The following is a 13822-nucleotide window of genomic DNA, read 5'->3' on the forward strand; positions in this document are numbered from 1 at the left end:
CCAGTCCTCCCTCGTTTTCCCTGTCTATTGGAATGGTTTTGATCCACCGGTGCCAAAGCTCTGAGTTCCCTGATCAGAATGAGACGAGACCTGGTGATTTTGCTTTTGCATAGTTCTCAAGTTTTCTCTGCGGTTGTCTGTTAGGCCTCCAAGCCCAATGGAGGTGAAGAAGTTGATTGAGAAACGCAAGTTTCTTGTATTATTATTCTTGGGGAATATTGAATCAAGCGATCCCTGTAGAGTTGGATCATTCAGCCTCTTCTTGAGCAAGGGAACACCAAGCTCCTTTGCCAACTCCTGGAATAAGATTTTGATGAACATCCCTGATGATGAAGTAGTAGCAGCAGTATTCTCCTCTGTGAGGCGAATGCAGCCTAATATATGCCATGTCAGGGAATCACTGGACAGAAGATGGGCAAAAAATTTGGCAACATTGTGCAGCTTGTGTGTCTTAAGGCTGTCAACAATGGAGTACTGCAGGAGAAAGCAGTTCTCAAAATTCTCACGATATACCTCTTTGAGCAGGCAAAGTTGCTGTGCCAACAGTGTGAAGTATCTGCTGTACGTCTTCTGGTGGGAGCAGCAGTCTAGCAGCATGTTGCAGATTACCATCTCCTGATGTTGGCGCAATGGAATGGCAAGGAGCTTGTGTCCAGCATCCTCAAAATCAATACCTGACATCATAGTGAGAAAGATGGTCTTTTTAAGGTTCTCAACATCAGTCTCAGTCTTGTCTTCAATGCTTGAATCCTCCTCAGATATACCTTGGTTGGATTTAGCTGCTCCATCATCCGCATGCTTCTCATAGTCCTCTTCTCCAAGCACAATTGCTTTGAGCATTTTATACCTCTCTTCATCGCTCATCAGAACCTGAGGATCAAGGTGAAACACGTCAAGGTACATCTCTGGATCCAAGTCGTTGCAAAGAGAGATTTCATGGATGACTTGATCAGCCGATTCAGCAATATCCAGCTCAGGGCGCATGGCAGGGTAACTAGAAAACCTGGAACTTCTGATAGCAAACAAGCTCTCAATTAAGGATTCAGCACGCTTATCCATATCCCCATCCTGAAGTATTTCTCTGAACCTCTCGAAAACAGCAGCGAGCCCTCTTGGATTGGATTCAAGGATTGTAGAACCGCACTGTCGAACCAAGATAGCAGCAACTTCTATATTATCCTCTGTAGCGTCTTGTAAAAGAACAAACAGAAACTCAACTGCCAGCAATTCATGTACAACTCCTTGGTTGACTAAATGAGCCAAGAGCTTCACAAGCGGCACTAATTGGTGCTTATCGTTTTGCTTGCAACCTATCTTGAACTGTTCCACAATTCTTTTGATCAGAAGGTACCCAACATCAGGGTATCTTGAGTTGATCGCTGCAACCAAGGCCGCGAAAACAGGTGTGAAAGTATGGGATGCTATGGAGGTCTTGAGAATTGCAGAGCAAAACAAACCTCTACCCCATATCAAGTTTTCGGACAGCAATTCTTTTGCAACATTCCTAACGTTGGATACCGTGACTTTGTTCACGAGCCTGTTGATGGTTTTCTTCAAGGCATCCCACAACGGACGCTGGCTTGCCAAAATTCTTGGATCAAAGGCCATCTCCTCTTCAGTCCAACCTTCTCTGCTACGATCAACATTGGATACGATGAAATTATCCATCCTTGTTCTCTTGATGGCGGTTTCTTGAATCCTATCTTTCTTCTTGTTGAAAAGAGAATAACGAGAATGTCAAGTGCAGTGCTGCTGAATGATGAACCATGACAAACATAGATAATTGTGTGAACACGAATATGGAAACCGGAGAAAACGTGGTTGCTTCCATCATATATATAATTGCGGGTTAGGCTTCTCCTATTCCCTACAGGATTCGGGAAGACAAGTACCCAGTATAATTGTGTTTTGTGCAGTTCCGTTCAGTCTTGTATATGTTTAAATATTTTTTACTCAAAAAATATATTAAATATTTGTATTTTATTCTTGTGCATTATTTTTACCCCCGAATAAATGCAATAATATAAATGTAATAATATCCCAAATAATATAAAAAGTATAATAACCGCGTCCCAACCGCATTGACCCATGAATAAGGAAGGTGCTGAAACTTAGGAGTGGGGTCTAAGTTCCTTGCTCCCCAGTTCACCTTAACGGCCGGTCATCCCAAACCTTGTTAGGTTTGGTGGTGCGGGAGATCAAGGGTTCGAACTTTACCTCTCAGAAAAATTGTCACAGTCACAATATGTGATGATTTTCATTAACCAATTTTGATGGAGTTTTTACTCACATCGAGTCCCCCCTCCCCCACAGAATAGGTTAACTTAGGTTATAGGAATTCTATCGTACCGACAAAAAAAAAAAATAAATTCACCTTAACGGCTTAGTCAGCAATTCAACAAAATCAAGCATATATTCTTCTTTTTAAAAAAAAAAAAAAAAAACTAGGTACATAAAATAGATAAATTTGATTAGTTGTTTCTGTCAACAACATAACTTGGACAAGTCGTACACAATTTTTACCCCTGTTCAACTGCTTAAAAATTCCACCCTTAAGTTTTTTTTTTTTGATTAATTTTTTATTATTTAATGAACAGAAGGTATCTCTTCATCGTTTTTCAAACGCTATATGATGAAGTTAATAAATTAACGTTATTGGACGAGAATTGATCCTCATACCATTCCTATGTGTTTCCTACCATTTGATTTAAAAGATTTTCATGCTCGGAATTGGTAAATTTCGTACCATATTTGTTTCTTTTACATATTCACCAGAATTCTAACCAATCAGACCGTGTACGAGGTTTAAACTTACAGGCTAAGATATCTCATTCATTCTTTAAAACTTGTTAAAATTCAATAGAAAATTCTGGGCAAGAGCACATCTTGGCCAAGTGTTATTATGGGGATATTAGCTATTGTGTACCCTAGCACAAGAAAAGTTTTTGCTCCCCACTTAGTTTAGGAAAGGCAAAATCGTTCAAAATATTCCTCACATTTTACAAGATGACTTTTTTCGTCCCTCACTTTCAAAAGTATAATTTTACGTCCCTTACAAATTCACATTGACCAAATTTGATCCCTACCTAGGTTTTTGACTAGTTTTTTGCCGGAATTCACCACGTGACTTGTATGTGATCATTTTTTAAGGGCAAAATTATCAAATCAAATTTTTACATAATCTGATTCATAATCCTTCACATTTCACAAAATGAATTTTTTCGTCCCTAATATTTTACAAAATGAATTGTTTTCCTCACATTTCAAAAAATGAATTTTCCATTCCTCACATTTTTCAAAATGAATTTTTTCATCCCTCATTGATCATGTGTATGAATAGCTTTTTTTTCTATAAACCCACGTATATGTCTATTTGATTTTACCTGAACAGTACGAATAACATGTAATTTATCTCTATTGGATTTCATCTAAACATGCTAATCGTAGTTATACACATGCTATTCAACAGATATATATAGGGGTTTAAAACTAATAATTTTGTTTGAAACCGATGTATATATTTACATGATTTCACCATTTGAACCTATTCAATATTTGTGACATTTCTCTTTTGGTAATAATTTATTTATTGAATTGTATAATAAGGTCATCTAATTAATGGGTCCTAATTCGAATTCTATAATTGTACTAACAAATTTCAGTTTAAATATGAAATTTCTACTCAACACTTTTAAAACCAACAGTTGAATTACTTGCCTTATGATTGTCTTAAAATTTGAAAATGCCAATCACTTATTTTTTTTTGTCATACTTTTCTTTTGTTTATTTTTTCTGTCCAAATTTAATTCGATATAAACACTCGATAATATTTAGGATTAAAAGTCTTTTTTATTTTCAAATTTCGAGTAAAAGAAAATGAATATAAGTGAAAAACTAACAAATTTTTTAAACCCATGTACATAACTATTTGATTTCACTTGAGCAGAACGAATAGTATGTAATATATATCTATTTGATTTCACATGCTATTCGTACTGTTCAGGTGAAATCAAATAGATATATACATGGATTTAAAAAAAAATTATTCACACACATGATCAATAAAAGATGAAAAAATTCATTTTGAAAAATGTGAAGGATGAAAAAATTCATTTTGTGAAATGTAAGGGACGAAAAAAATGTATTTTATGAAATGTGAGGGGTTATGATTCGAATTATATAAAATTTGATTTGACAATTTTATCCTTAAAATATGATCACATGCAAGACACGTAGTGAATTCCGACAAAAAACTAGTCGGAAACCTAAGTAGGGATCAAATTTGACCAATATGAATTTATAAAGGACGTAAAATTACATTTTTAAAAGTGAGGGACGAAAAATGTTATTTTGCAAAATGTTATGAATGTTTTGAACAATTTTCCCTTTAGAAAAAATACCAAAAAAAATGAAACACCAAATTACCAATTTTGACATGGGCAAATATGTCAATACGTCCATAAGCTCACCAAGGGACGGAATTTGTTCCCTTAGAAGAAAATAAATCCGAACAGCAACTAATCAAACTACACATGATCATTTGCAGAAGGTATTTAATTAAGAAGAGGCAATTCAATCTTCTTCTTTTAGGGAGGGAATTTCTTTAACATAAGCTGAATCTGCTAAGAAAGTCTGCATACATTAGCTACTCGAAATAGTTAATAACGAAATTCTTTTTTTTTCTTTTCCTGATAATTTCAAGGTTAGAGCAAAAACCTCCGATCCTCATTCTCTCGCAAGAGAGCAAATTAGTGAATTCGGTTGAATCAATTATCAACCCCACAAGATTCAGATAGTATTTCCTCAAGCGGACAAGGGGAACAACATACTACGGCATCCGGTGAAGTCTAGAATGAGGATCACATCAGCTCAAAATGACCAACTGGCCCGGATTCAATTTGAAGTCCAACCAATTTAATTTAACTTCCACCTCTTCGTCTAGGACCCAGGAAGATGGAAAACCAGTCCAATTGCTGTACACAGTTATTAGGGGTGTCAAAGGATAACCAAGTTGTAGCTGTTTGGACTTCGGATGAAACCTTGCCGATGGAACCTGGCTAAATATGCTTACTCGGTAACCAGTGACCAGCCCTAGCTGATTTATGTATCAAATGCAAAGTCCAGCAAATTGAGAAGCCAAACTTTGTCAGTGTGCATGGCCTGATCCATTTGCTAGCCAGAGCAGCTTCCTGTACAAATCATTTAGGGGCATGTGTTAGTAAAGCAGCCAAAGTTTCAGTGCATGTTACAGCAAGACTCGTCCATAACCTCCTAGCTGCAATCATTTGATGCACCCCAACCAACCAAGTTTAATTGTTTCATCTCCCAACTCCCAGGAATTTGACAGAAAAACACAAACCCGAATGTTTCAGGCTGAAATGCCCAAGGACCTAGTAAAGTTGTCCAATACAACCTTAGGTTGTATGCGTGCTCTCAGTCCTCAATGACAGAAGCTAGAAGGCTGACAGTTTTGACAAAAGAACTGCAACATAGAAGGAATGCACACAAAAAAGCTCATGGAATGGTATTTATTAGCTTACGCTGCATCTTTTGTGTCCATCTGTAAAAAAGAGTGATGGCTCCCCCTTTTTACTTTCCATCTGTGACACTCACATAACAAAGAATACCTAAACATATACAGTTTATTTTACGGAAGCAATACCTAAACATATACATTTTGACTTTGACATCTCAACTGAGACACTTGTGAAGTCTCTTGTCCTTGCACGAGGTGCCCGAACAAGCCATCAGTGACTGGTTTCCAGATAATGCATCAAATTTCGGAGCAAACAATGCTGTGTCCCCGTCATGAATGGTTTTGTTACTAGCTGACATACTTAGGGATCTGATATTTTGCATTGGCTTGGAGGAGATGCACTGCACAAGGTCTTTAGGAGTCGACCATTGCGGGGGTGCAAAAACAAAACAACATACCTTCCTTGCTCTTCTTCTTCTGCAAATAGCAGCAGCTGGTCATTTGCTATACTCACAATGTGCTTACAATCGTCAACGTGCTTGTCAAATAAAACTTAATCTTGATTTCTCCTGGCACATAATTCTTGCTAATGGAAAACTGTGCTGTTCATTCTTTACTTAAATCCAAGATTGACCAGGGAGTTTCTCAATTTCCCTCTTCTGCATCAAACCCCTTAATGCAGATGCCTTGTCCCACATGTAATTGTCTGAACATGTATTTGACAAGAGAACATAAGGACCAGGTTCAGAGGGCTGAAGTTCAAGCAGTTTATCGTGAACCCATTTTGCCATCTCAACATTCTTGTGGAGATGGCAAGCCGATAAAAATGCATTCCAAACTGTACCAATGTGAGAGATATCATTCTTAAAAATAAAATCCTTGATCTCATTCAGCTTGCCAGCTCGACCATAAAGATCCACCATAGAAGTGAAGTGTTCATCTGCAGGCTTGATACCATAAACTTCTTTCATCATTCTAAAATACTTGCAGCCTTCTTGTATCAAACCCGCATGACTACAACCAGTTAGAACTCCAACAAACGTCACTTCATTTGGTGTTATACCGTCATTTCTCATTAAGTCAAAAAGCTGAACAGCCTTTTCTCCATACCCATGGACTGCATAAGCAAATATCATAGTAGTCCAGAGCACAACATTGCGAGTTTCAGCTTGAATGAAAAATGACCACGCATCATCTAACTTTCCACACTTTGCATACATGTCAACCATTGACGAACTGAAGAAAACATCTGGTTTATGTCCAGATTTCAGAATACGGGAATGGATTTGCTGACCAACCTCCAGAAGTCCAGCATCGGCTGAAGCAGTAACAATGCTTGTTAAAGTTACCATGTTGACAGAAATTTTTTCATGAACCATGAATCTTAAACTCTGCAAAGCCTCTATTAGCATCCCATATTTAACATAACCCGCAAGCACTGTACTCCACAAAATCGATAGTGCTCTATGATCATGAGAAGAAATTGTTAGAAATTGACTTTTCATAACATCTTGATGCGAAGTTTGAACAATTAGCTTAGCTTTCCCCATCTGCCCACATTTACAATACATATCAACAAGTGAAGTCTTAGCAAATGCATCTCCGCTGATTCCGACCCTCAAAAGTTGACCATGAACTTGCCTCCCTAGTTCCACATTTTTCAGAGAAGCCAACAGTGCCAGTGATATGGAGAAAGTATATTTGTCAAAAGCATGTCCAGAGTTAACCATCTCATAAAGCAGCTCCAATGCAACTCCCTCATACCCATGCTGCAAAAATCCATCAATTACTGTGTTCCAACTGGAGACTACTTTATCGGGTAACTTCTTGAAATAATCTAGACACTTGCCCATGTCTCCTTTACTTAAGCTAGAGGCCATCATTATATTCCAAGAAAAGTTATCCTTATTATCCATAGTCTCAAAGAACCTTTCCGCATAATCAAAAGCTCCACATTTCACATAAAGGTCAAGAATAGCATTCGCCAAGGCAACATCTAAATTCATTCCATTAATTATTATCAACCCATGAATGGCCTTTCCCAGCCAAAACCCATTAGAAACACCAGAACAGCACTTCAAAACCGAAGACAAGGTGAACCGATTTGGAGCAACAATGCCTTCGCTAATCATCTTGCCAAAGTAATCCAACCCAGTTCTGTAATTGCCAAATCGAGAAAACCCCGATATTAAAATGGTCCAAGATCGAACATCCCTTTGAAGAATTTCATCAAACAGCTTCTGGGCATTGCGCAAGTAGTGATTTTTCACATAAAGATCCATGATTGTATTACCCACATTCAAGTACTGGGAAGTACCATTCTTCATTGCTTTAGCATGAACAAGATCAGCCCGGGGTAATTGAAGGCATTGTTGGGTAGAGTAGCTGCAACTTTGATGACATTGGTGAAGACTTAGCAGCGTTGGATTTGTAATACTAATACACTTCCTTAAGGGGCAATTGGAGGCTGCGTTGAGATTCTTTTTCAAACACACACAGCAGCCACTGGCTGCATGATTTTTCCATCTCATTATACAAGTACTAGATTTTGCAATATTTGGTCTGCAAATGGCAAAAATCGGTAGTTGCTACTGCTCTATAAAATCTTCTAGGAATACACGAGGACGGACCCAGGAGACCTATATCAAGGCGAGGTTTTTTATGAAAGGTGAATAATCACCCCTCGATTAGAAAATGTCGGAGACCATCCTGGGCTCAATGCACGATGCGTGAGTTCAATGAAGAAGATCAACAGTCCCGCCTACAAACGAACATTATTGAAAATGCCCCCTTGGGAGTTTGGAAATGCCTTTCTGCACTTCATAATCGTTTCTTGCTTGATCTTATGATTTATTAACCTTTTGCTTGCATAGAAACAGAAACCAATAATGTTGCTTAACATTAGATCCAAAGCAGGAAGGAAACCAAGAAACCTCTAGACTAGCCGACTAAATTTAAGCCAACTAAAACTTGAAGAAACAGACATCACAAGATGTTGATAAGAGGTTCTTTTCACATTTGGATAAAATGTTGCTGCGCAATATCAAGAATGAAGAAAAATATGAACATAGTTGCGTGTGCTGATATGTATACAACAATGATTACATTTTAAAACTAGAGGCACTAGACTTTGCCGGTACTGTAATAGAAATAGATTGTCAAAGCTATTTGTGAGTTCAATGCTCCTAAAGAGTTGAGTTAATCTACAAAATCGTGCGGTCATAGCGGAGGATAGAAATATGAAGACAGGGAAAAACCAAGGAACAGCAATCCACCAACTGTTGCAACTGAGCGCTGAGAGATCCTGGAAGCCAGCATGCTTCCCCCGATCACTGCCAGCGATGTACAAATTGTGTGTCCTACGGTAGCCCCTGTAGCAACCCCAAATGCATTTTTGTGTGTGGCCAGCTGCAGCAACCAAAAGAGATCTTTTCATCACCAAGCATCATGATTTAACATTACAGCTAGCTTAGATGCTGTTCCCTTCATGAAGCTTAGCGTAATTTAGAAATGGAAAAGAGCTCAAAATACCATCAGCTCAAGAAACAGGCATGCAGGGAGATGATGAGCTTCCACAAACCAGACACAATCACAAACGCAGGAAGACCATGGCACACAATCAACATATTACAGCAAACTAAGTCACAGATGCACCTCAAGCAAGCAACAATTAGAAGCATGTGAATATGTGACAACAAACACAAACGTTATTTCAATTGCATATTATATAAGGTACTGGCCTCTGTGTAACTGATTGTTCGGTATTTTATCTAATGATGAAGAATTAATTATCTGGTCAGCTTTCACCAAAAATCATAATGAGTTAAAAATACAACATGGCAGCAAATTCAATTCCTTGATAGACCAAAACAGCATTACAATGAAGAAATCTTACAGCAATTGTTGCTATCTGACTGCGGTCTCCCCATTCAGCCAAGAAGGTCAAAATAAATGACTGCGCAAAAACAGCAGGGAAGCAGTTATTTAAAAAAATACTATGTTGTAAGAATGATGAAACCTAATTCAAAGCAAAGAACTACTCCAGAGACTGGAATCCAAATTCATTACAATTCTTTTCCATTTTTCTTTTTGCAAGTAATCCAAGTATCCTCAGTTGCTTGATATATTAGTTTTTTTTCTCTTTAAAGAAAAACATTTTAGAAAATTTCAAAGAAAAGAGTCTTAAACAAAGCAATACTCATCTGAATCATATATTCACTTTGAACTGCCGAGATAGAATCCACTTCAGTACATCAGAAGCTAGATCAAAGACAAACCTCCAAAAATATTGGTGTACAGAATCTAGAAAAGAATCGCCGGACTGCTGTCTTGCCTTGTCCAGATTCGAGTTTCTCTTCCACCTGACATATTTTAGGTTGTCAAAAGTCATGTTGATATTTACAAGGGAACAACAGAAAATTAATGACGCAACTGGAATATCAAAGTCATGGTAGAATAATGTTTGATTTCCACTTTTCCTCTTCATTGTTATTTCCCTCAACAGTGGGAGGGGACATAGCATGTAATTCAGCTCAAAGAACTGATCTTTCATATCAAGACAACAAGGCTATTGGGTCATTTAAACACAGACTAAACACTGGACAGATAATATTGTTCACCATAGAACAAACCATTAGAAGCAGTAATAAAGCAATCTTCTGCTAACTCAGGTGATTGCTTTACTACTGAGGCATGCAGACAACCATCGTGTTCCAGATCAAATTCCATGAATCAAAAGGGGAATCCTACTCATACTTCAATCTAGACACGGCAAAAGTAGATAACTTTTTTTTTGTCACCACAAAAGTAGGTAACTCAACAGCAAAACATTAATTCTTCTATTCAGTTCAATCTCCAAATAGATCAATTAATGCTGAAACATTGGCTTTGCTAACTTACTGTCATCTTGAATAACTAGTTTTCAAGTATGACGGTGAGTTTACTTTGGCAGAGAATAAATAAGCAAGTGAAACAAAAGGGGGCAATTTTGAGCAAATTTACCCTGAATCTGTTGGCAAGATGAACTAAAAATCTCATGGATTTTGAGAATCCAATGAACCTAATGAAAGCAGAAGATCTTATAATTTCAACAATGTCTAACAAAACTTTAAACTGACCAAAACGGTTTAACTAATCAACAATCAGCAGGCTGATTTGAGTGTTGCATGGATCTTAAAATAAAATTTAAAAAAAGAGATGCAGAGAATATTGGTCCAAAGTGGAAAAGAACGCAATCAGATATGCAGTCAATGATCAGAAAAACATACTTCCTCAAATTCCTTCTTCTGTGAAGATTTTGAACCCGACCTCCAAGCAATATAGAGTAACCGCAGCCCAAAAAATGCATAAAGAACTGAAATGCAAACATTGAAAATTCAAATTCAAAACTAGGTTACTAACTTCACATTAAAGAAGAAAAGAAGACAAGCATCCCAACAACAAAATGATCAGGTCTTGAGGTTTCTAACATTCTGATTTATCGCTTTTATCACGAATAGACATGTAACTGCATGAAATACAGTATAAAGATTGAACAACCAAATGGCAGTTAAAAAGGAAAAGTGCCATTGCAAAGTCAAAGAAACAAGAGAACGATATCCTACCAAGTCATCGAATCATTGCCAAATTCCTCTTAACAATCATTGTGCCAGATATATCAAAAAAAGAGTTCAAGTAGAAAAACTAACATCAAAAAATGGTCCTAGAATAATGAAAAGTAATATGATAGATCCACTAGAATATTTGCATCAATATCTTGTAATTCGACCAAGCTAGAAATTAAATTTACAATAGAACTGTAGAACAGTTTAAAGCTTCATCCTTTCCATGCAATCTAATGTTTCCAATAATATTGAATGCATATGTCAAAGAAGTCGAATGAAAATTTGTCATGCAAAATGAATTATACACCCAGAAAGGGAAAATATAAAATTCCAGTTGACATAGCAACACAATCAAAAGCAGAAAACTACAAACCTGTGGCTGCACTGTTTGTATGCTTCCTTGATATCAAGTTTGGCACAATCCTACCAAGTCCAGTCGAAAGTACCTAACCATGGGCATAAAACATCCAATCTCATTATTCACTCAAAAGTAAATAAACTACTGAACATTGCACTTAACCAAGACGCCATCAAGGTGACTTTTTGCAGCACTAAATGCAACATAATGAGAACCTAGAATGTAGGATGAAATGAACACACGGCAGAGGTAATGACTGAAAGGGTAAATAAGCAAACTTACTGTCATCACAAACAAGGCACTTAGTGCACCAGATAAAACAATGGACTTGGGATGACGCATCGCCATTAGAGCTGCTATTATGAAAGTCTCATCTCCAATCTAGTGAGAAGTTAATAAAAAATTGTAAGGGCAAAGAGAATTGCCGTTAAGGGAAAACAAGAAAGAATGAAGTTTGTTAAGTGAAATCACTAACCTCACTGACAAGAATCATGGAAAAACTTGCAAAAAATGCATCAAAAATCCCAAGACCGGATTCCAATTCAACACCAAGACCAACAGAACCAGAATTGTACCCATCCCTTGTAATACCAGTCTTGAGTTTGTCCACAAAAATCTGTCAACAAAGTTTTAAAAAACCATCAAGGTCTGTTTTTTAAGTGAAACAAAAAGAACACTGAAGATAAATATGATTTGCTGATTGAACTCCTTAGAAACCTGTAATCACAATCCCACCATTTAATATCGATAATGCATTAACGCTCTCTCCTGACACATTATATCTCCTAACACGTAAAACAAGTAAATAAACAAACAAACAAACAAAAAAACCAATTTCAAACTTAATCACCTTGCTCCCATTCTAGGCAATGAATCCATGGTAAATAGTCACATAGAAACCTGTACAAACACCTCTGATAACTCTCAGTTTTACAACACTAACAGCCCAGATATACCTAAAGCTGCAGTTTGCTGAATCAATGACATGGAAATACAATAGGAGTAAAGGATGGCACAGAGAAGCAAGAAAATTCCCAATCTTCTTTTTTTCCTCCATGAGTAGTGGGCAGATAAATCATTGTACGATCTGAAATGGTTAAGTTTGTTGCAAACACCAGGCAGCAGAGCTAATAACAAAGTTCCTCTCTTCCTTTCAAAACGTGCACATCTCTAATCCTACTTGTGATCTCATGGTGTTAACAATGGCACAGTTTAGCTGCTGACACACAAAAATATAGGAAAAGGAGGGTCAAAGCTTCAGTTTTATGAACCCCTACAAGAAAATTTTTCCTTTCTCCCTTCAATTTAGTTCATTCTCTTTGTGAATTTCAATTTCCATTTACCTTTTTTTTCCTGTCCATCTGTATAACTAAATCAACTAAAGCACAAGAACTATTCAAGAAGGCAATTCTCCACGAATCATTGAAACCCAGAAGCATAGATATAAGACCAGTACATATACTCACTTTACTTTTCCGGCCTAGATCTCGAATAGCCCGTGTTGCCTCCTCTCTTTCAGATTCCTAAATCCAGACAAGTAATAACATCATTACACAAAACAATACAGTAATTAAGCAAGCAATCTACTCTGCCGACCTGTAAAAGTATGTATTTACACTTACCTGAGCAGAAATTGGAGCGAATAAAACAAAGAGCACAATGAAGAGCAATGGAAGACAAACAAATTGAATTCTTTTTCGGGTGTTTGATAACAAACCCATGACTTTTTTCATCTTTCTTGAAGAGGGTAGGATTCAGAAGCTGAGAATCTGGGATTCCAAGTCCTGCTGTGACTAATGAGGAGGAAAAAGGACGGTCTGCTTGCTCTTTTGGGGCCCCTTTTGTCGAAGCGATAAAAGGAGTTAAATATTAATAACAATCAAGAAGGGAAATGGGATCCACGAGGAATCTTCATAAGATCTAAACCAGCACTAAGAAGGAGAAGGAGGAGAGGAGACCCTGGGAACTCTGGCATCCAGCAAGATCTCCCCTAAGCCTGGCTTGAATATGAGAGCTCATGTTTATTTATTAACCAGCTTTTTCTTTTTAATTCATAAATCTTGTGCTAGTTTTTGCTTCTTAAAAGGATTAAAAAGTACGGGTAACAAACAAAAGAATAGTTTAGTAAAAGTTTCGGAAGGAGTTGAAAATTGGAGAGGCCGGCGGCCACTCGCAAATTACAATAATGGTCCGCGTGAGGGGTAAAAGAGGAATTGGAGAGCTATAAGTGCAATTTTTGCAGAAAAGGTTGAGAGTGGTGGCTGGTTTGGATGGTGAGTTTTTTAGGCGTTTCGTGTTAACATACTGTAACACTTGTAGGAAAATTGTATGGAGTAGAGTTTTTGTGGAGAACTTGAAATGTTTTATTTCTTTTGTTTTCTTTTC

The 13822-nt window shown here is 37.2% G+C and overlaps 2 protein-coding genes across 2 annotated transcripts; both read right to left on the reverse strand.

Moving 5' to 3' along the window:
• Positions 1–24: 24 nt before the first annotated feature.
• Positions 25–1668, reverse strand: LOC113710680 (uncharacterized). The gene has a single exon (XM_072065806.1). It carries the CDS (start codon positions 1666–1668, stop codon positions 25–27), a length of 1644 nt encoding a protein of 547 aa, XP_071921907.1.
• A 4350-nt stretch (positions 1669–6018) lies between these two features.
• On the reverse strand, positions 6019–13492 carry LOC113710271 (pentatricopeptide repeat-containing protein At1g06140, mitochondrial). Its single transcript, XM_027233184.2, is given in 10 exon segments — positions 6019–7888; positions 8703–8884; positions 9372–9431; positions 9754–9837; positions 10744–10829; positions 11453–11525; positions 11720–11818; positions 11913–12053; positions 12904–12960; positions 13060–13492. Coding segments are annotated over 10 exon segments (2763 nt in total). The 5' UTR covers positions 13171–13492.
• Between the last annotated feature and the right edge of the window lie 330 nt (positions 13493–13822).

The sequence above is a fragment of the Coffea arabica genome, chromosome 9e (assembly GCF_036785885.1).
Source record: "Coffea arabica cultivar ET-39 chromosome 9e, Coffea Arabica ET-39 HiFi, whole genome shotgun sequence".
In the NCBI taxonomy this organism is placed as follows: Eukaryota; Viridiplantae; Streptophyta; class Magnoliopsida; order Gentianales; family Rubiaceae; genus Coffea; species Coffea arabica.